Source organism: Seriola lalandi, unplaced genomic scaffold (genome assembly GCF_002814215.2).
Source record: "Seriola lalandi dorsalis isolate HSWRI2012SDOR001 ecotype SW California unplaced genomic scaffold, Sedor1 jcf7180002054378, whole genome shotgun sequence".
Taxonomy (NCBI): Eukaryota; Metazoa; Chordata; class Actinopteri; order Carangiformes; family Carangidae; genus Seriola; species Seriola lalandi.
Genome location: NW_019524931.1, coordinates 42,924 through 66,664, shown reverse-complemented (window position 1 = coordinate 66,664; position 23,741 = coordinate 42,924). Strand labels below are relative to the sequence as shown.

General features: G+C 41.0%; 1 protein-coding gene across 1 annotated transcript in view; it reads left to right on the top strand.

Moving 5' to 3' along the window:
* Window positions 1-23,741, top strand: part of LOC111657038 (uncharacterized) — a 115,246-nt gene that overhangs the window by 53,189 nt on the left and 38,316 nt on the right. The window contains 2 exon segments of the mRNA XM_087174744.1: window positions 1,905-2,093; window positions 8,311-9,792. Coding sequence (XP_087030870.1) covers window positions 1,905-2,093; window positions 8,311-9,792 — 1,671 coding nt within the window.

Genomic DNA, 23,741 nt, shown 5'->3' with positions numbered 1-23,741 from the left:
TCTTATAAATATTAGGCCGCTGGCCTGTGTTCATTATTTATCTATCTAAGCTGTTCTGTTGCTGTGTTTGCTTTGAATAATTTCAGTGGAATGAAGTTAGTCCATTTATTAGGTATTTTTTCCTTGCAAAAACATTATTAGCAGAGTCGTATCCCCATAGCTCTCATAGAAAAGCTCAGCTGTACACTACTCATTTTTGCAGAGGTGTTAGTTAGTCCTCCTGTTAGTCTTAATCCTTGAAGTCTGATTAAAATATTGTTTGAAAACGCCCAAAAAAGCATATTTTTTCTTTCACAGTTTATTTTTGAGTGGAAAAAAAAACACACAACTGCAGTTCTCACCAGCCGTCAAGTAGCAGCGGGTGTTTTCTGCCCTTTGGCCTCAGGGGCAGTAATGAGCTCACAACAGTGAGGCGAAGCAGGCCCCACTCTAGAAAACCTACTTGGACAAACTTGGTTTTATAAGAGAAAAGACTTCAAGGTTGAAAACTAGCTGTTTTTACAAACTTATATCGAAGAGACAGTCTCAGCGTCTGGGGATGGTCACATGATTTTTCGCATGTTGAAGTGAGACATCCAACATCTTGCAGTGATACTTCTGCTGTGAAGGGCGGGATGTAGAGTGGGCTGCTTCAAGTGCAACATCTCACTGAGACACACAGTAACAATATTAACACAAGATGCTGCTTTTAGTGCAACAGGTCAGTTACATTGCTAAAACACTTCTTATGTTGTCAAGGTATAGGCTCTTGTTTGACCAATCACAGGCATGTATCTGTTTCTGAACGTGTAGCATTGTGAAGGGAAAGCAGCTCAGTTATGCTAGCAACAGAATCATCAGTGTGGCTGTAATTACAAGTTGAGGTCTTCTCAACTCAATTTCTATTCAATTTCTACATTAATGTCCAGCCTGCACTTCCATCCGGCCCTCATGCTGTTCCCACTTGAGATTTGTGCACAGTTTTTACATCCATTCTTTGGTAATGGTGTGTTGAAATAAGGGATTGACCTTTTAGAAATCCAGTTTTACAAACACGCATTAACCTTCAATCACTGAAGATCATCACAACAAACATGAATGGCATCTCAGTGCCCAAATCTTTTTGCTCATTAGATTAACTTTCTCATTAAAAATGTCACTTTAGTCCAACAACAGGCCTCCAAATTGCGGCTGTAAAATCCGGCCTGTTAGTTGCATGCAGAGCTGCTACTGTCGCTTACTTGGTATCTGCTGATACTCTACAGTGACACACACACACACACACACACACACATACACACACAGTTTGAGCTATGAGGCTGAGTTATGCCTTTCACTTTGCCAACCTCTGCATACCCAGCTCTCACTGCTGCCTTAATGAGACCTGTCGTCGCTGGGCCACCGAATTACTGCTCCAGGCTTGAACACACACACATCCTTTTTCCCTAACCCTCTCTCTCTCTCGCTATCTCTCTCTCTCTCTCACACACACACACACACACACATTCTCATACAAATACACAAACAGTTGACACTTGCGTCCATCAATGGCCACCAATTGAGCTTAGATACCAATCACACTCCACACACACTCTTTACTAATCTCACTCATTCATGTGTCCCCAGGAAACATACACACTGTAGACAGAACATCACCCAGGCTCTGTCAGTTTTTATCTCACATACAGTGCATGTTTAGACCGCAGTGCTGTGATTGAACAGTATGTGTCATTTTGTTCGAGTTTTTCATTCCTCTTTTTCTCTCGCTCTGTCTCTGCTTTGTCACTGTGCAGTACAACACTTGTCCTTGTCCACCCACTGCCCTCTTACTTCCTCCCGTTACCAGTGTGCTATTTCAGGCCATTGGTGTATATTTGCTTAAGAATCTCCAACACTGACCCTGCTCATCTGCCTTTGTTCCTTAGGTTTCTCCCAACCTGGAGGGAAGGGGGTCACTGTGGAGTTGGGAGCTGCCCCCCTCCAAGCAGAGAGACCTCCTAGTATAGCAGAGCCCCAGCATCTTACAGCCCCAGCGGGGTTGGACGCCCCTAAAGAGCACAGCCCCATGCTGCCTGAACCCCAGGTTCCTCGCAGCCCTGTAGATCTGTCAGCAGGTAAGACACACGCAGGTTAGCTCACATGTGTGTCAAGAAAGCTGCTCTTCTTCAGTTCAAGTCACTGGAGCAAGTGCAGCTTCTATGTCTTGCTCAAGGGCATCTGAACAGAAGTGATGAGGAATAAAGGATTACTTGCTTTCTCTTGCTTGACTTTCCCAGCTGGTCCAGTCCACGTTAAAATGTGACACTGTCTTCAACTTCTGATTCACAGTAGCGTCCAAAAGTCTGAGAGCCCTTTGGTTTCTGACTTTTGGAAACCCACTGTATTTAAGCGTTAAATCAAAGGGAGCTGACAACATAACCTAATCTCCAACTATATGGACCTATCTGAAATGTTCTTCCAAAACCCAAAGTACTAATACAATAGCAGTGATATTCTTTTTCCTAATTGAAAACATGTAAAACTCTATGTGCACCTGATGAAGACCATTCCTGTATGTGTAAGGCAATGCTGAGACTAACTACATTAATTCTTAACTTTTAGACTACAAGGCATCATCATAACGAGAGACAAACCAACTTATTCTGTTTTATGTAGTCCATGCAATGTTTCTAAACAACCCTGCCAATGCTGTGACTGGAATGGTGAATTTTATCGGTTATGAATTGAGTCATGAGTTAATTTGTTGGAGGAAAAATGTGTCACTTAATCTTTCTTTAACAGAACTGAATGGAGTTAATGTTTGGTAATGTTAACTAACACTGAGTGGCAGGATGTAGGATGTGATGAATCAGTATCAGCAGTAGCTTTACACATTAAAATTAGCCTAGTTTGTAATGATTGCATGTGGCTGATACCAGACCACCCATTTAATAATGTCAGTGTTGGCACCAACACAGATCCTCCAAACTGGATCAGTGCACACAGCTTCAGTTTGTGTCTACTGGAAACACACAAGTCCTGGTTTCCAGACCTTTTCATTGACAAATGCTACTATTAGCCATTTAAATTATAGTGACCCAATTTTATTGCAGTATTTGCAGAGCTACCTCAACGTCATATATACATATATACATATATATATATGAACTTAATATTGTATACAGTAGGGTCCAAAGGTCTGAGACCACTTTCCCATTTGGTTAAAATACCAGGTGTAGGATTTAGTGGCATCTAGCAGTGAAGCTACAGAACTGAATACCCCTCCCTTCACCCCCCCCTTTCCAAGTGTATAGGACCTACAGAGGCCTTCAGGTAACGTAAAAATGGAAACGGCCTGGGATGCTCCTTTGGCTCACCTGGTAGAGCGCGTACCATGAAGGCTTAGTCCTTACTGCCGTGGCTTTGGCTTTGCCTGATTTTCTCCTCTCTCTCTCACTGTCGCCAGCAAAATAAAGGCAAAAAATGCTCTAAAAACTAAATCTAAAAAATGCAAAAGGCCCTCTCTGGAGCCAATATTTGGTTTGTTTGTTCTGGGCTACTGTAGAAGCATGGCGGTGCAGCATGGCAGACTTATCCTAAGCTAATGCAAACACAAAGATTCACAGTTTCAGGTGATTATACACTAATGAAAACGTTATAAATATTATATTCCATTTCTGCCAGCAGAGCCCCCTACATCCTACACACTGGTCCTTTAAATGGGAAAATAGACTCGGGCTTATATATGACTGTGCTGCACTGCCTGATTCATTCCACAGAGGGGTGCAATGTACAGATGAGCTGTCTGTCTTTGCTGTTGTATAGCTACCTCCCTACACACTCTGGCTCCGATGTGATTTAGTCATCCAGCTCAAGGTCAATGCTCATCTGATGCTGACATGTATAGGGTGTGCCATCCTGCCATGGCTTCTGGTCATATACTGTGTGCATGTGTCAAGTCTGTGTGAATGTGTGTGTGCGTGTATATAAAGAGAGAGGCTGTCTGTGTCTCTCGCTGTCCACTCTCTCTTCACCAGCCCTTCACCCACTACTGCCTCCCCTGCCCCCCCCCCCCATAGGGCTCCTCTCCAGTTCAATGCACATTTGATCCTAGAGAGCGTGAAGTTGTAGTTGTCACCATGCGGTGGCTTGTGTCACCTAGTAGAGCCATGCTAACATCCCATGTGGCCAGTGGAACCATGCACAAAGCATCACAGCAGCTGAGCCCCCATGGTTCACTACAACACAGCAGGTGTCCAGCAGACAAAAAGAGAGCAGGGTAAAAACATCTTCATTTGGAGAATACACAGCTGTTAGACTCTTTCTTGCCACCACAAAACTATGAACTGTGCAGAAATATAGATCCTGCTCCTCTTCTGAGATCCTAAAACTTGAGCTTTATGGTTGTTTAGAAGTTGATGTTGCCATCTGATATCCAGCAGGTGCTCATGAGCGGAAATAAAAAACAATAATTGGCAAGACTGATGCTCATTTTCATTTATTTCTTCATGTCTTCTAAAGGACAATTCCTGCAAAAAATAATCTCATGTCATACTGTGAATTCTCAAATCAAAGCTGGTATTCAAATTATGATTAAGTAAATAAAAGCCAGTTACTAATGAAATGTGTTCAAAACACATTGAGCGGGAGTAAACTTACCAAATCTATAATGGCTCCCAGGGCAACTTCAGTATAAGGTACATTTTCATTAAAACCACAAATGCTTTTCTTGCAGATGTTTCAAATTAAAAGCCTAACTGGGAAGACAGTGATTTTGCCTATTGCACCTCTGCAGACTATAATTAGGGATGCATCAATTTGACTTTTTTATGATACTGATACTGGTTCTGATCTGTCATTACTGCTTACCATCCTAAAACAAATGTTCTCTTTTTCTCAGCATAGAAATCATACCCATTTACAAAGAAACTGTGTTTAATGATGAGTCACATCATGGTAGATACCTGATGCATTGAATAAGATCAGTATTGGTCCCAGTAACAATCTGGTGTATCTGATCGGTGCATCCCTACTTTTAATGTGAAAGGTTTGCACAGGAAATGTTGAGTTTCGCAGATTGTAACTTAGTGGATGGAAACAAATGGATGAAACTTCTGTTAGAAAACTTTCTCATAGAAGCAGAGTGAATACAGCAGTATGAATTCATTAAAACAACATGAAAACATGGAACTGTTAAGTTTGCATTAACATGTAAGGCTCGTCATTAAGGTAAACAACGGTCGCAGCCGCTATTTGAGAATGTAAGGTACCTGAGGAAGTGCAGGAAATGAGAAAACCAGTCATTGGCAACTTGTCTTAAACTGGCAGATGAAGTTCGTTCACAGTATTAATACAGTCGATCATGCTCAGGGAACTGGAGATTTGTTTTAATTGCCTCTGCAGTTCAAACAGTATCTACCAGAGACCAAAGAAACAACACTCCGGTTTGAATCATTACAACTGAGCAGAGCCTCAGTTTAAGTATGACTAGCAGAGTCACAGCTTGACTCACTCTGCAGCAGATGGAGATGATTCATTCACAAACAATCAATTTGTAACAAGCGATGAGGGCATAGAAAATGGAGACTGCTGTTGCTTGTTAACCCGTCAATGCCACCCAAGACTGTGTGTGTCTGTGTGTGCGTGTGCATAATCTCTCTACTGGTATGTGTGTAAACTACTGGGCAACACATGGTGACTCAACAATGCAGCAACCACCAACCCCCCTTTCCCTTTTACAAGATGCAGAGTTCAAATCAGTGAAACCCTGGAGGGACTCTGTCATGAATCTGAATTACACCCCGATATAGAACAGAGTAGTAAACCAGATTTATCAGATTCATTGAATACCAACACAATGAATCCCTTACTGACCTAATTATATTTACAGTACATTATAAATTTTAGCACATAATTTATCTGAATCCCTATAAAAAGGTGAGTCCAAGTCCGGACCAGATGACCAGAGGCTCAGAACCTTCAACTGGTCATACTGGATTAATCAGGGCAGTTTACATTTATCTTTACCGAAGTACAGTAAATGTGGCTATCAATTGGCATAAAGTTTACGTCGTAGTCACTGGTTTAGCTTTCCGTGAACTTAAAGGTGCTCTGTGGAGATTTCTTGCATTCAGTTTTTCTCACCACATCACATTGTCCATTGAATCCTTGAGGTCTAAGAAACGTGCCAAGTACATTTCCTCCCTGATAAAACAACTGCGAAGTGTATTTTTCTTTTTATTTCAAATCCCAGCATCGTTGACATCCATGTTTGCTTGCTAGCAGTCTTCTTCACTGTATTTGGTGGCATTATGTTACATTTATAGGCTCATTGTCATCACCAGTGGTTGATCAGGAGAATGCTGAACTGGGACCTTGAAAATTTGCTGATTATACATTCTAAGCAGCAAAGTTCCCGAATCATTAATATTACAGATATTTATAAAAAATAAAAATAAAATAAAAAAAGCAAAAAGAAAAGAAATGAGGGAAGGACCCAAAAGAACTTTTAATACATATGCAATGTACTGTACTATAGTGAATAGAAAGTCATGATTGTTTGCTGTATGTGAAGTCAGAAGGTTGGGAGCAATGCGTTCAAATTTGCCTGGAAGTGAAGGGGTGTGGATCCTTGTGCATCACTGTATATACACCAGGTTTAGGAAGTCTTACGGTGTTGTTGCAGGTCAAGGTCATTAACCCCCAGTAGCTGCTTCATACGCAGTGTTATATCTAGAAGAGGTTCTTATGGTATTTTTACACATTGTTTAATTTGCACTTGGAAAGCCATTAAAAGAACATTGTCATTCAAACAATTTATTTCTTAATTCAGAGCTATTTAATTTATGATTTTTACTAACTTGATTCTTACACCACCAGTACAAGCCTTAGCTTTAGTCCAGTGTCTTAATAGCATTTGATCAAAGTCTCATATGAGAACAGAAGGATATCAGCCAATTTGTGTGATGCTTTTTTGTAATTCATTCAATTGTTCTACTGTTGAAATGACACAGTGACAACAGTATATGTAAATGCAGGGGGACGCCTGTTGTCTGATGCTCCCACAGCCTAATGAGATTGTGCAACACAGCATTTAAGTCATTCTCCTCCACTTGGCTGATGTCTTTCTCTGCCTCTCCCATTTACAGTATAGAGAGCAGACTTCTGTCATGGGTTTGTTAGTATGAAATATGGCCCTCTTGAGAGCCACTGTACTGTATGGGGCCTGACAGCTGCTCCAATTTAACCGTTCTTCTCTGTGTGTGTGTGTGTGTGTGTGTGTGTGTGTGTGTGTGTGTGTGTGTGTGTATAAATAACTGAAAACTAGAAACAAACTGGGCCAAAGTATAAGACCAACCCGTGGACAGTTTTTCTCTTACTCTTTTTCCTCTCATCTACCTCAAATTTCCCTTTGCTTTATTACCTCTTCCAATTAAACCTATACAATGTCCTAAAACCAAAAAAGGCAGTTTTAGTTACAGCATTGTTTCCTATAATTAACCTTTTCTATGGGACCATCAAGCAGTACTTTTGGTTTTTTTGTGTCTGTCTCTGTGTCCATGTTAGACACTGCATATGTATTACTTGTGTCTGCACACACATTCACCCACTCACTCACCTGATCTTGATCTCTGTTTTGATTTGAAACAGAGAGCTTTTGCTGCCCAATAGTTTCAGCACACTAGACCCCCGAGGCTGCAGTGAGTCAGCCGCCCAGAAGTTCCTCTTCTCTACATAAGAGCAAATGTTTGTGTGTGTAATGTGTGTGTGTTTGATCCTCATTCCTCAGAGACTTCATTCACACAACCAGCATTTACACTGAAGGAATTTTACAAGTCAGGTTGGATTTTCCAGAGGATTTCTATTTGGTTTCTATTTCAATATGATCAAAAATCCATACATTCTCCACTTGTCTGACTAAAGGGCATCAGATTAAATGAAAGAGAAAAAGCACTCCAACAATTCATATCCACAAAGGATGTAGTGATTAAGACTTTGTGGAATAACACCCCTTCTGGCTTTGGATTGAATCCCTCCAGAAGCTTCTCTGCTGTGTCTGATCCATTTTGTCGTCTTTTCAGCTTTCCCACCACTTCATCGAATAAAAATAGCTAAAATAGATATAATTATAAAACTATAATGATAGAAATCTTTAAAAAATCCTTTTAGAAAACATTTGTGTACCTTCAGTATTATAATTATTTTTGTTGTTTTAGTCTAAGACTGTGTACCTCTTTGTAATATATTAAGTTTTTCAGTTATTTTCTGTTTGAGTTAGACTAAGGGAACCAATTCATATGCACATACCCACCTCTCCCAACTTTAAACTCTCCCCTCTTCACCCACAACAAGGTGCCTTAGGCGACGGCTGGCCAGACCAGGCTGGCTGCCTACCGACAGACCTACCTTTCACACCCAGCGTCACCTCGGTGATCAATCGCCATGCGGGCCATCTTGCAGCCAGGCCTGATGACCCACCTGACAGTTGGCCTAGCCGAGAGAGCCCTGCCTACGCTGGAGGCGATGAAAGGGAGGGAGATGGATCGGACCGAAAACAGAAGAAGAAGAAGAAAAGGCGACAGAAGGATGAGGGATCTTATGAACACCTTGAGAACAGGGGTCAACCTGAGATGCAAGCACAGGGAGAAAACACTCCCCCGACAGAGGATTTCTACCACCGGATTGGCCCAAGGCGGGATAGAGGAGAGGGTAGCTGGGAGGAGCAGCTTGGGAAGAGTGGAGGCCGGGGGAAGAAGGGGAAGAGCAGGAAGAAGCTTCCAGGGGAGTGGGCAGTGATGGGGGATCCATTTGTTCCTTCGTCCGCAGCGACCTCTCATGTCACAGAGGAGGTGATGATGGATATAGGGAGTTCAGCTCAGGCAAACCTGGAAGCCTCATTCACAGAGATGGACACCAGCCAGAGCCCCTGGAAAAAGGAGGTCTACCCAGAAGAAAGTCTGATTCCTGCCCCGCTGTCCCAAGACCTATTCTCCCCAACAGCAGCTTCCATTAGCCCACTGGTCCTGAACAGTGAGCTGAAAGCCACAGCAGCTCCGTTCAATATGCCCTCCACCACCAACAATGCAACACTTGGATCCGAACCCATGGCTCCTCAACCTGGTGATTCATTTGATCTCCTGGTGGATACCGAAAATGCCAGTTTGGGCAACAGCAACCAGGCCTTCTCTCCGCCTCTCTCTCCAGATAATAAAGCAACGGGTAGTGACATGGTTGATAGCGGGATGTTTGACAACACCAGTTCCCTCCAAGAGTCTTGTGTGCAAGACATGCCTGAAGAAGACACCTCTGCTTTCAGCCCTGCCTCGCAGCCAAGCCCGGGCCTTTCACAGAAAGGTGAGGTGTTAGCCTCAGCTCCACCTCTTTCACCTTCAGATGCTTCGTGGCTCCTGAACGACTCACACATTAGCAGCAACAGCGAGCTTTTTGACTTCAGTGACATAAGCACCTCAGGTCATCCTTTACTCTTGGGCTTGTCCTTTGACACCCCAAGCCCAGCACCTCTCCGCTCTCCCAAAACCACAGCGCAGGAAATCCAACCAAAAGAGCACAAAGATGACAAGTCGTCCCAGAAACAATCCAAGAAGTCTCGTTCTTCATCCTCTTCATCCTCTGTAAAGAGTCCCACTTCCCCAGGAGCTAAGAAGTTCCCTCCACAGGCATCCCCTGTCATCAGCCCCTCTTCCCCTCCGTCGGTCAACCCTCTGGGAATTCCAGGATCCGGTCTTAACCCTGCAGCTAAGCCCTTCTTTCCCAGCTTTGCTGATCCCATGGAAGAACCAGCTTTGGTCCCTCCACTTGCCCCCACCATCGAAGGTTGGTTGCAGTCAACCCCGGACAAAATAGAGGTTAAATGTAGAGTAACTAAAAGAAAAAAACAAATGGTTTATTGTCTTGCATGATCCTTCTATCCAGCTTGATTAGTTCAGATATTTGATATTGATTTCAAATATGATTTTTTTGGGCAGGATTGATTGCTTGGGTGCCTTTTACTAATTAGGGGTTAGATGGATAATTAGACCCTTTTGTATTGTTCCTTGCATGGACACATTTGTCTAAAAACTTGGCTGGGGCTTTTTTGACTTGTCCAATTTGATCTGTTTGTGAGTGACTAACGCATGAGCTCAAGTGTTGACCAACTGGGGCTGTACATTGGCTTTTTAAGCTGTGATTCCCCATGATCCTCTGCGGGGATGTTCTCATAATTAACAGTTTTGCTGTTGACAGGTGTGCTACTACTAACCAATCACAGTCTTTCTCTTTAGCGACACCACTAGGCATCTTCACCAAATCAAAACCAACCTTCTCTTTTTCTATTCTGTCCAGGTGTATGTGTTAACACTGTAATCATGCTCCATTTCCTTTGCATCCAGGGGTGAGGTGTCACTCTGTCTTCTTTCTCCTGTGTCCAATTAACTCTGTTTTCCTCACTAGCTGCCTGTTTCTTTACAACTTCCCCTAGAAAAGAATTTGGGAAAAGGCTTTGTTGGTGTCATGTTAACTCACCTCTGTTGTTGTGCATCAACAGTTCACATCCTGGTGTGTCTCCTGAGTAATAACTTTTAAGAAATGTCAAATGGTAATTGTTGTTTTTGTCGATTTTACTTTCCATGTTCTGTGATGATTGCTGCCTCGGCTGCTTCTCCACCATAGGTGAGTCCTCTCTTAATTCCTCTTATGGCTTTGTTGTGCTTTTTTCATGCATCATTATTGAGACTAGTCACTGGGATGATAACACAGTGACTGATGGAAGATACAAACAGTTGAGTGCTTCTTGACTGCACAATTCATCAACATGTTGTTGGGCTTTTTCTGCAAGTTATTAATTCTCTGTGTATTAAGCCAAGCACATTCAATACAGGCAATGGATTCAAGGGTCCCCTATGGTACCTCCCATGTTTATGATTTTGATGGTTAGGAGAGTGTCTTTTTGGTGAAAACAGGGTGGCATCTCTACTATTTGCAGATGATGTTGTCCTTTACTTGTGATATGCAGTAGAGCAGTTTCTTCCTCTTTTGTTGTGTCACTAATTGTTTCTTACCTATGATCACGAGTTTTGGGTATCGACTGAAAGAATGAGATACAAGTGTATCCAAAGCCAAAATAGTTTTCCTTTGCAGGAAACTCACCCTCAGCTAGGAGCTCAGAGTTTGGGGTAGAATTTTCATCCAAAAATGAGACAGTTGAGGTGGTTGGGGCATATGATAAGGATGCCTCCTGGACGAGTATTTCGAGACAGCCTGCATTTGGCAGGAGACCTTCGGCAAACCCAGAGCACACTGGAGGGAGCAGCCCCCCAGGAGCAGCTGGAGGACTTACTGGGGAAATATATAGTATTACCTGATGTAAATCAGACAAAGCTGTGAAATTATACTAAATAAAAGCTGTTGGTTGGTTTTCTGTCAAGAACTCTTTTCTGAATGGAGAATAGATTTGTTGCAGTGTGATACATTAAGAAGAGGTTTCAGCAGACTGGGGAATAATAATGTTCATGCCAGCTAGAGATGTTAAAAATAAAACAGTTGGACTCGTGTGTTAAGTGATTTAATCAGAATTATAAGATTCAAGAGGGAGAGACAAAATGGAGCTGTTGATCAGAAGTTTTCAGCAGACTAAGAAATAATCATGTTTATAGCCGCCAGACATGGAAGCTTAAAGTCTAGATTAGATTGTGCTTTTGTGTGTGAGTGGATGTCCCCTCTATATCTTGATGTATGTTGATGCAAACATATGGCGGTTTCCAAGTGTATTTTAGCATTTGTGCACACGTGAATGTCCATGTTTGCTAGTGGATGTTTGTGTATCTGCATGCGTGTGTGTGTGTGTGTGTGTGTGTGGCCTTTTCCAGAGGAGCGGAAGTGTTTTGTGTGCACTGCTGTGATTTATGGAGATGCAGAGTTCCAGAAGATTCATTTCCTTGTCCTTCCTTTCAACACTTCCTGTCTCTGCCTCCCAATGGAGGCTGTAATGAGGAGTGAGGCAGCCTTCAGCTCACCACAGGCACACAGAGTGTTGAACCTTGCTATTAAGCAGCTTTGATCAATGCCACCCCCCCCCCACTTCCCTCCACAAGAACAGAAGGGCTTGCATTAGTATTTTTGCCACCTCCAAGTCACATACATAAAAATATATCGCAGCTTTGTGGATAAAGCATCTGCTGGACTTATGCTTGTTGGGTTGAATTTTAATCTGTTATACACAGTGTGGTCATGTCCTGTGTGGATGTGGTTATGTTTCACACCATGCATGTGTGTATTTGCTGTCATTGCATGTGTCTGTACATGTCGCAGCATGTTGCTCCACCACCATATAAGACACACGGCAGTGTGTGTTTTGGTGCATATATGTGTGCCTGTGTGAATGTGAACACATATAAGAGACAAAAAGAACAACACAGAATGCTGAATGCAGCTGGCTCTGTTTCCCCTTTGTGTAATGAGACCTTTTGTCAGTGTCCATGGGAGGGTCTTTGTCACTAAGAGTGGTGTTTAAGCCTTGTACCAATGACAAGAAGACACGTCAAGCACAATAAGAAACAAGAAGAGAGACTTTAGAAGTTTATAGAAAGGGGAGTACAGTGCAGCGAGGAAGAGAGATGGAGATGTAAAAAATGGCTCAAAACATAAAAAAAACAAAAAACCGGTGTTGGAAAAAAAAAAAGCTTACAAGTAATTTTGAGTGAAGCATGAGGATATAAAAGAGGGTTGCAGGAATAAAAAAAAAGTATTGTTCATGTACCACAGGAGAGACAGAGACAAAGGATAAAGGAAGACCTGTGGGACTAGTGTAGGGATATGCAGAGGTGAAATGAATGCTGGCAGCGCAGGCATAAGGACAATTTTTAAATCTGTCTTGTGATGTGAAACAGAAATATATATACAAGAGTAAAAATGAAAGTGAGATGCCTCACTGGAGATGGAGAACCTCAGGGAGGTTTATGTTAAAAACACTGAGGAAAAAAGATAAAGAAGATGAGTATTAAGAAAAAAAGCTTTGATGGAAAAACTGAAGGCAGAAGATGTGTGGAGTGTATCAAAAGTGAGGAAATATATCAGCACTGGACAGTTTCCTGGTAGATCCTCTGTATCCTCATCTGTAGGTTTATCATAGAAAGAGTCAACAAGCTATTAGTTGAAGGAAGTATGTTCAGTTCTAATCTATTATGCATTTTCAAATCTGGAAGTCAAACCAGCAGGAGCTGACGAAACTTCAAAGTGGATTTTAGTGTCTGGTTTTCTGTCCATCTTACTACCTGCAGGCTAGGCTATTAATAGATAACCCAGAATATAAAGTGTGTCCTTCTGACTGTACATGACAACCATCACATCTTTTTATTATATACAAACTGTACTTGCATCACTCACACATATTCAGACACAGAAATGCACACATAAATAATCAAAGGCAAAGACACATCTCATGAAATAGACTTAAAGCTGCACTAGTCACTAGTTTATATTAACAGTTATCTGTTCAGCTCAGTGCTACACAGTGCTTTAGCATCTTTCAGCTCTTAATTTTTTGGTTTTACAGTTTTACAACTCACAACTTCAATGTTTTCATTCAGTCTCACCGTTTGTTTCTGGCTGTCAGCAATAAACCACTGATAAACCCACTGAATGCTAGCTGCCCAGCACCAAACAGCAAATATACACAGTTAGCAACTAGCTGATGAACATAGTCGAGCATTTGGCAGCTAAAGAGGCAGATGATTCCCTCAGGAGTTGGGGTCCAAAAAAGCCTGTCTAAAAGGACTGGGAATATTGGACATAAATTTGCTGGATGGCTCTAAACACAACTTGAACTGTGCACGCTGGATGTGTAAATACAGTAGCTAATTGTTTGCTTATTGCTTTACTGCTTTCTTGTCACCTCCTGTCTTATCTCCTTCTATATCTACTCTAAACTTATCAATTCAAATTAAAATTAGATGTTGCTCCAGAACACCTGTTCTCTTTGACCACCAAAGCTTCTCTTACCCCCTCAGACGCAAATACGCCACCGCTGCGGTCCTGTCTCCATGCGCAGACACACACACACAGCACACAACTGACTCATCAAGCTATTTCAGGACAAACACAAATCCTCAAAAGGCAGGCAGGCATGAATATACTGTATCAGCGGTCTATTTTTACCACATAGTGCTTTTCGCTGTTTTTTAGGCTCCTTTCATTGGGGCACATGGTAGCCCATAAGGGGCATTTATACAGTATGGCCTCATCCCTGAGCATGGATGAGCTAATACGTTTTGACAGCTTTGGGGGAAGTGTTGGGATTTTGCCTTGTTGGCGCCACTGTAACAGCCAACAGCTAACTGTAGGAGAGGAGTGTGAGTCAGTCTGGGTTATTTTTTTAGATGATGCACCATGCTCCAGCAACAGTCTCACAACCCATACAGAGATGGCCCCGAGCCAGCTGTGTGGGCTGTGCTTTAGATTTAATAAATTTTGATGTTGACATTTTAAAAAGGCAGTTATATCAGCTCAGTCAGTGGAAACTTTGGGGAGTTTGGATTTTGCCTCCTGCATTGCAAACAGCTGACCCCACTGCCTCCTGGTCAGACCCTGAATTAGAACGGCCATTTTTTTCCAGTTGGGGTGAACGCGTGGTGGAAATGGCTTTTTCAAAAAGGCCATTCCATTACTTAAAACCAATGGGGAACAACAACATCTTTCGTGACATAAGCCACCCCAAGACTCATCTTTGTTTCCTCGAGTACCTGTTTTTAACTCAAACAATCACAGATCCTGCTAGTTAAAGCACCAGTCATTATCGTACTGAGCTTATGCAACTTAGCTACAGGCAAAATGCTTTCTCATTCTCAGTTGTTTTCCTATACACCTACACCTGCTCTGGATCATAAGGGTGGGCCCGCAAATATGTGGCCTATGAATCCCCCTCCTCTGACCAGCCTCCCTTCATTCCTGAGTCTTACATTAACATGCATCTTGGATCATGGTTGTTCTGTGACATTATTTAACTGACATTAACATCAGCTGTTACTTTTAAAATGTTTCTGCTTCTCTCACCCACATTTTTTTCTCTGCCTTAACCGTCCATTGTTTCATTTTCAGGTTATGGTTGGGTCTGTGCGCATACGTTACTGTATATTTTATAGATACATATAGATAGATATCTAAATATACACAGTTTCTACTAAACTAGTATTAACCATCTACGGCATATTACCAGGCACTATAATTGTATATATTTAAACATATAGTTTGTATGTTTGTATCTGTCTGTCTGTACGCCCTTTGTCACATTTGTATCTTTGAAGTCTCCAATCCCAAGCTGAGTTAACCTACATCACCAGTCTTGACAAAGCTCCTCCAAAGACACTTGATTGAACTGTTTGACAAGCTGAATAATATTCCCCATGATTATTATTCTGACCTTCATGAGTTAAAATGGGGTGAGTTGCCTTTTTGGAGAAAATATAGTCTCTGTCCATGGTGCTGAAACTCAATCGGAACCGAGCCAATGTTCATGTCTCCCTTCACCATCACCACAGCTCTTTACATACAGTAAAGAAAATCAGAACATAATTATTATTGCTGACATTTGTGAAAGGAATTAAATTTTTTTTTTAAATTTTGTAGAAAATAAAAATAAATAAGTTAATAGTTAAGTTAATAAAAAAGTTTAGTAAAATTTAATACCATTGATCCGTATAGACCATACCCATATAATTAATCTCTTTTGTACTCTTCTAAAACTTTAAAAAGAAGTTGACCTGGTTTACAATTTAGTAGAGCAACTTTATCGTCTGAGGTTTGCTGAGGCGGGAGGTGAGTGTTAACAAGCAGGTCTGTACTGTACAGTATGTTTTCAGTGTCCTTCCGAGGTAATTGAGAAAGCTCAGCTCTGAGGGAATAAGAAAAAAGTATATTCCCTCAATGGGTGTCACATATCTTAAAATGCATTTGGTATCACCAGTGCTATAGCTTGTTTCAATGTATGTGCCCTTAAGTCCTAGAGTTGTGATATACTAATGTTTTAGTGTTTTAGTGTCAGCAAAGATATACTCAACCTCCGTGTTCCAATACAGACAGCTTTCTTCAGTAAGTTTCATCTAGCTAAGACATACTCTGTATTTGGTATCTGAGTGCTGTGTGTGTGTGTGTGTGTGTGTGTGTGTGTGTGTGTGTGTGTGTGTGAGTGAGAGACAGTGTTAAAAAGAGTCTGTTTTGCAGATTCAGCTTTTGCTAAATAGAACAATATGTATAAATAGAAGCTTAGACGACGACAGTAGTATCTGACAACAGAAGAAGCCCTGCCGTTCCCCAGGCGGGCGGACTTCAGATGGACTCAGAAAATTTTAAGAAAACAGAACAACAAGAGCAGACAGGCAGAGGCATGGAGGAAGATTGACATGCAGAGAAGGTTTAGGCAGGAACAGATTTATGGATGCAGAGGCAAACAGAGAGACAGACATACATAAAGATTCAAACATCAACTTAAGAGACAAATGTAGATAGACAGGCAAATAAAAAAAGAAAGGACAGAAAAAGTGTACTTGCTTATAGATAGGTAAAGAAACATAAAGATGGTAAAGAAACATTGGATGCTATATACATTTTTGCCAAGCTGTTCATAGACACCCTCGTCTAGATGCATAAATGCAAAGACCTGAATAAAAGAATAGGGAAACATAACAATCGCAGATCTTCAATGCAGCAGGGTTTTCTGATGTGAATGCTTCAGTATGGCCTTCACAGCACTCTCCACCGTCAAAAGACCAGAATAATCACAGCATTGGTCATTTGTTTAAGCATTTAAAACCATGCATGACGAACATCAAGTGTGATAGTGTGAATAATGGCTCTCAGAAGTGAAGGTGGAGGTAGGATGACGTTGATCTACCACTGCAAACCTCAAAGGGAGAAGGTCAGTGTAGATGGTCTGATGGTATTTTTCCCTAATTCTAACAAAGTTCAGTCAGACAACCCAGATGGTTATTGTGTGACCCAGTCACTCCCCAATAGATAACACCAAGTTCAGCACAGCAGAGACTGGGGAGTGACCTACAGGTGGATGCTGGGGTGGAGTAGGCCTTGAAAACAAACAAGTGAGCAAAACAATGATGGCTTACGTACACTGCCATAATGCAGAGGGTGTGTTGGATATATGTTGTAGTGAAAGTATTGTAGGTCACATGAGAGTGGCACCAAATTCAAGTTGACTGCCTGAACTAGGATGTGGGCTTCACTTCTGAAACTGTCACCATAGAGACTACAGATCAGAGAACAGTTTTGCTTTGAAAGGTTTATTGGATTATTTGAAAAAGGCACTGACAACCTGTCTTATAATTGACTGTCGGTTTACAGACTGTTATCATCTAAACACCAAATTAGTGAATATCTTTTAGAAGAATGCAGTTCATCCCTCCAGTAGAGTTCAGTGACTCATAGAAAGAGCACTGACTGTGCTGGAGGCTCAGTTGGAGTGGACCAACATCTTTCCCCTGGCGTCCTGCTGTACATTACAGCTCTTATATAATAGGTTACTATTACGCATTTAACTGACTATCTTATCAAACACATTTGTTTTTCCATTAATGTAATTTCAACCATAAAAACTGAAACTGTCATTTGTGAGAAAAAAAAGTCTGATGCATTTAACTTTACAACAGCAGCTTTTACTGCTTTGAATTGATGCCAGTCTCCCAGACAGACTATTAGACAGGCAGACAAGCAGGTAGCACTGTGCACAGTTTGCCCTTTATGCTTCAGCAGCTGAAAGAAGTGTCCACTTTGCACCTCAGTTCAGAGCGTCTGCAGAACAGCTCTGTTTGGAGGTTTTATACACACACAACTGTAGACAATAGTCGAAAGCCTGCATGAGATAATGAAGCTTTTCACAGCACCCTAATTTGCAACTTGAGTAATTGACTTCTTTAACCTGACTTTCTCACTGTGAAACAGTCGCACAGAGGTTTGCTCATTGTTTGACGTTAACAACTAGTGGGTGGAAGTTTCACAATGTGCTGCTTTCTATTCAAAGTGTTGATGAAGGTCAAATTGGTATTTTCAAGTTTCCGGTGGAAGACAGAGACATGAAGTGTTTTTGGGAGGAGGGGGAAGAACAAGGAAAGCAAAAGGGAAGAGGGGTTGCTATAGAGACTAAGGATCAGTTATTGTTGCCGTAGGAACAGCAACAGATGCTGGAGTTAATGAGACACTACACTGACAACGCACTTGCTGATGGTACGGTTAATGTTTGGTACACACAGACATGATGGACTTAAAAACAACTTTACTGTCTCATACTTTTACTAATATAATCATACTTCAGGTCATCAATAACTGGAAGTTCTCATCTATGTTCCTGTGTTACTGACCAAGATCACTTTGCAAGATGTGTTACCAGACGGTGAGGCTCCACAGCAATACCAATTAATCTGCCAGCAGGAACCTTAGTAGACCAGAAGGCAATTCAACCAGATTGTTTTTGATATTTCACAGTACTGTACGTCATTTGAAAAGGTTTAAACTTTGACTCAAAATCCACAATCTCTTAATTTTTTTTTGCTGTCTTCACCTATATGTAATCCATGGCTTAATTTTATGAAGGCTCTTATTCTGAAAGTTGTTAAAAGCCATTCTGAGAAACATATGAAATCACTAACTGAACTAGATTAAACCTGTTTTTTGTTTGTTTTTAATTACATTTCTAGATTCATAATTACATATTCATATATTGATTATATTTTTATAAATGATATACAGTAATAGTCAAAAGTTTGGCCACATTCTTATTCAATGTTTTTTTCATTGTTTATACTATTTCTACATTGTCAATTAAGACTGAAGACATCAGAAACATGGATATAACATATAATATATTAGCTTTGGTAGCAACTTTGCACACTCTTGGTGGCATCTCTCAAGCAGCATCATGCAGAGCACTAGTCGGCTGCTTTTCCTTCACTCTGCGGTCCATCTCATCCCACACCATCTCAGTTCAGTTTAGGTCGGGTGACTTTGGAGGCAAGGTCATCTGATGCATCACTCCATCACTCTCCATTTTCGGTCAAGTAGCCTTAACAAAGACTGGAGGTTTTTCTTGGGTCATTGTCCTGTTGAAAAACAAATGGCAGTCCAACTAAACACAAACCAGATGGGAAGGCGTGTTGCTGCACAATGCTATGGTAGCCTTGCTAGTTAAGTGTGGCTTGAATTCGTAATAAACTGCCAACAGTGTCACCAGCAAAGCAAATTTAGACTCATCAGACCAAAATACTGATTTCCACTAGTCTAATGTTGATTCCTTAACTTTCTTGGCCCAAACAATTCAACCATGAACAGTGGATGTTGAGTCTGCTAAGCATTGATGCTGTTAATTAGTGATTTCTGAGGCTGGTAACTCTAATGAACTTCTCCCCTGCAGCAGAGGTAACTCTCATTGTTTCTCTCCTGGGGAGGGCTTCATGAGAGCCAGCTTCTTCATTGCATTTGATGGTTTTTGCAACTGTACTTTAAGAAACCTTCAAAGTCCTTGAAGGGCAAACAGCGGCTACTTTGAGGAATGTAAAATATGAAGATAACATTTTTGTTTACTACTTAAATGCATGTGTTAATTCATAGTTTTGACGTCTTCAGTTTTATTTTAAAGTGTAGAAAATAAACTACACTTATACTGTTGTGGTAGTATATAGACATTTATATAATATGTGAGGTCTTAACTTTTCAAATTAAAGTTCTCAACCTCCATATCCTGTGGGATCCTGCAAAGTTCTATAGTTAACCCTGAACCCGTCTTTCTGTCTGTCGCTCTTCACCGCTACGCTTCACCTACGTATTAAACTAAACTACTTGATGTTTCAAGGACATCAAATCCTGGATGACAGAACGTTTTCCAACCACAACCTTTAACCCCACCAACTTACTCTTCTTCTAGGCACCTTAAACTGTGCCTAATCTAACCCGCTTCCATATTTTCATCAAAAGTCTTTAGTCATTTAACACACGATATTTTTTTTACTTTCTTTACTTTGTCCTTTTATTTTATTTTTTGTTGTCCTTGTCCTTCCTTTAGTTTTATTCCTCTCCGAACTGTGAAGTATTTGGAATCAGCTGTGTTGTGTTTTAAGTTCTCTTTAATTAAGTTGAATAAGACGTAGTGTTCACAACTTCTTCTAACAGCCTTGTAATGACCTTGAAGCAGTGTTAACTGTACATTTCAGACAGTGTTGTCATCTGTTGTTGCCAATGACAATAATGCAGATGTAGCTGCTGAGGTTGGTGTTCTATGGTGGAGGTCTGGGGGAACAAATACGAGCACAAACAGGGAAACGTAACAACACGTAGAAACAGACAGTGTGTAGGATTTAGTGGTACAGGGGTTTTGGTAAGTGATTCCACTTCACAAACCTCAGTGGGAGGTAGTCAAAAACGGCAAAGCTTTTCATATTTTCTCTTTTCAGCATCTTAATTAATGCAAAACACGTAAACAAAACGGTGCGTTTCTGTACCAGTCTGTGAAATATAGAGATATTCCAAACCAGCAGTTATTAAAGGACAGGAGAAAGGAGACTCAGGACCAGCATGAGCTAAGTACCAAAAAATCAAGCTGCACATATTCTACACTAAGCTATGAAAAGTTCAAAATCCTGGCATATGTGTGTCAATTTATATTGAAATGGCTTCCACCATTACAGTTTTCAATAGAAATGGAAAGCTGTATTTTAATGGTGATGGAGGAGAGTGAAATACTGTAGATGGGACAGAGACTGAGCCGTCAACAGAATGAGAATAATCTTCCAGCAGCCTGGAGAATTGCAGGCAGGAGGGAGTGAGGGTAAAGTGCCTGGTGCTGAAAGGTTTTTTATGTGTCTGGTTGGTGACACAGGTTGACTAATCCAGACTGGAAATGAAAAGGAAATGCCACCTGAGGCTTACTATAGAGCTGACTTTGTTTCATTAGCAGGGAACTGACCAACACCAGACAACAGGATCTTAGCTTCCAAATATGGTGAAAACATGGCATGGATATGAAATCAATTTTATTTATTTATTTTCCTGTGTATTGTCTGAATGAAAATATCATCATATAATCGGTGAAACACAAAAACCTTGATGAAGGCTACTCCCTGTTTTTAGCCACGCTTGTGCCAACTCTCTATGGATGACAATATCAAACAGTGGGATTATCAGCAGCTTTGGTCTGAGCGCACTATCTGCACAAATGTTGCATGGATTACCATAAAATTTGGCACAGACATTCATTCACTTTTTGGCTTGGACAACTATTGGATGGGTTGCCATGAAATTTGGTACAAACATTTATGTATGTCATTAATAATATTATGCTGACATAAAAAGTGGAAATGTGTCACCAGGACGTGATGCAGTGTGTACACTCACTGTCATTGTCATGTGAGCATGTTTTCATGCTGAGGTTAGCATTTAGCTCAAAGCAGCTCTCTGCCTAAGTGTAACCTCGATGAGCTGCTAGCACGGCTGCAGACGTGTAATCTTATTAATTCAGGCAATAATAAAAAAAACAAAATTACACCCTGACCTTTATTTTGTAATGCACCGGTGCCAGTACGAACCTTTGATTGCAGGAGCATGTTCTTATATGACGTGAAAAAAAACATGAAAAATATTAATTAATGTTTTCAGGTGACATTTTCAATCTCATTGCTTATTGCTTCAGGCGCTTTAAATGTCTTATTATACCAGGATACCATTTCAGATATTTCCTGTGCTTCACATTTCTGTATCCAGATTTCTGACAGTCCTCTATCATTATTTCAATACCACAAACGCTCAGTTGATTTATACATTTTCATCACGTTCTTGAATGAATAAACCTGTGACAGACATGGCATCTAATAGTAGCTGTAATAGATACGAATGTCACACTTTCCATTTTCCCTGTCGTTCTTTATTCTGTGGATTAATTCCCTCTCACTCAGCGTGGATCTCTGTCCCCAGAGCTTTTACGGAGCCATGTTCAACGCTCTGTGCTGTTGTCCATCATGGCCAACAGACTGCATGCCCTCAGGGATAATGAGGGGGACGGTAGGAGGAGTAGAAAACTGTTGTTGGATGTGAATGTCTTTTCATGTTTACAGTTTATGTGTAATAGATATTTGATGGTGGTGGTGGGAGCTGGTTGTAAACACAAACGGCTGAGGTTTTGTGTTTTTCTGTTGGTGACAGAGACATCAGTGGGTGGAGCAGATCTGACTGAATTAGCTGAGGGCACCAGATTCATTCATTATGAATGATGAACTTAGATCAGGCAGTCGCAGCTGCTTCTCGGGGAATAGTGAGCACTGCTGGTTATTGTGTCATTAATTCACTCTTTCCTCTCTCTATTATGTGCTCTTTAGGCAAATGTGGTCCCTTTTTTTATCAGCAAACAATGGAACTTGTGATGACAATGAAAAGCAGATGGATAAAGTGAGGGGGAGAATGGTATTGTGTGACTTCAGTGAATTTCACACTATTACTCCTGTTCTCACATTCACATTTTTACCAACAATTTGTTGTCTCCCAGATGTTTTCTTGAAGTTATTTGTTGTTGTGACACATAGGAACATGAATAAAAAAATAGGCTTGTGCACATGGTGGATTTTTATGTTTTTATGTGCAGAATTTATTCAGCTTAGACTTTCCTGCTGTAATTCAAACAGAAGGTCGAGTATTTTAGAAACTCTGTATCCAGCATCACAACCACTGAAAACACTGACTAATAGAAACTTAGTAGTTTCAGCAACCATGGAGCTCAAACTCTACCTGAATTAATCGATGTTGATCACGACAAAAATCAGTAGCTATACATAGATGTACTGACCCAGATTGAATTTGGTTTAAGCATCCCAGCATGCATTTCACAGCAGGGATGTAGAAGCTAGCCAAGCCTTCAGCTGTTATAGTTTTTCATACTTCAACACTAATTGTGTCACCAAATGTAAATTTTAGCCTAAATAACAAAAGTTTAGATTTCAAATGTAGGATAGATTTATCCAAAATAATGCAAATGCTATCTTGTAACAAATCTAAAAATCACATCTCTAATAGGAATTGACTGGAAACAGACTCTGCAGACTGATGTGAGCTCAGTTTGTGTTTGTTGAGGAGCTATTATCTCTGGCTACGAGATGTGAGGTTGTGGAAGTCAGTGTGTGGATTCTATTTTATTCAGTTTGTCTCTGCAGGGGAGCGACTTACAGCTGTCTGCAGACATCAGACTCACATCTTGTCATCATAAACCGTGCAGATGAATTAGTGAGCAGACCTCCAGTGCTCAAAGAGGTCATTAAAATGGATGTCTGTGGTATCTGCTACTGACAGTCTGTGCATAGCTGTATTGGGTAGCAATTATTTTGTGAAATGTGCATGATGATGCATATGCGTATACGTATGAATGTGTATTTCTCTGTGATATGTTTGCTCATCATGTGGATTAGTATAGATCTGCACACTCATCCCTCATTCATCTCTCCATCATCAGGCTGGTTTCTGAGGAACTGCTTTCTTGCCTGATGTGTGAGATTAATGGAAAGACGCCACAGACTAAAGGGAATTATTTGACCTGTGGCAAAGTATAGAGCATATTAGCATAGTGGAATACTATGGGCTTCATGGCATATTAATAATCCTCCCCCCTCCTCTCTCTCTCTCTCTCTCTAACACACACACAGACACACACACACACTGTTGGCTTTCGCTGCCTTCCTCCATCAGCCCTTGATTCTTCAGACGCTCCCCTGTCCTTCCCCACCAAACATCCCCCTGAACCAATCCCC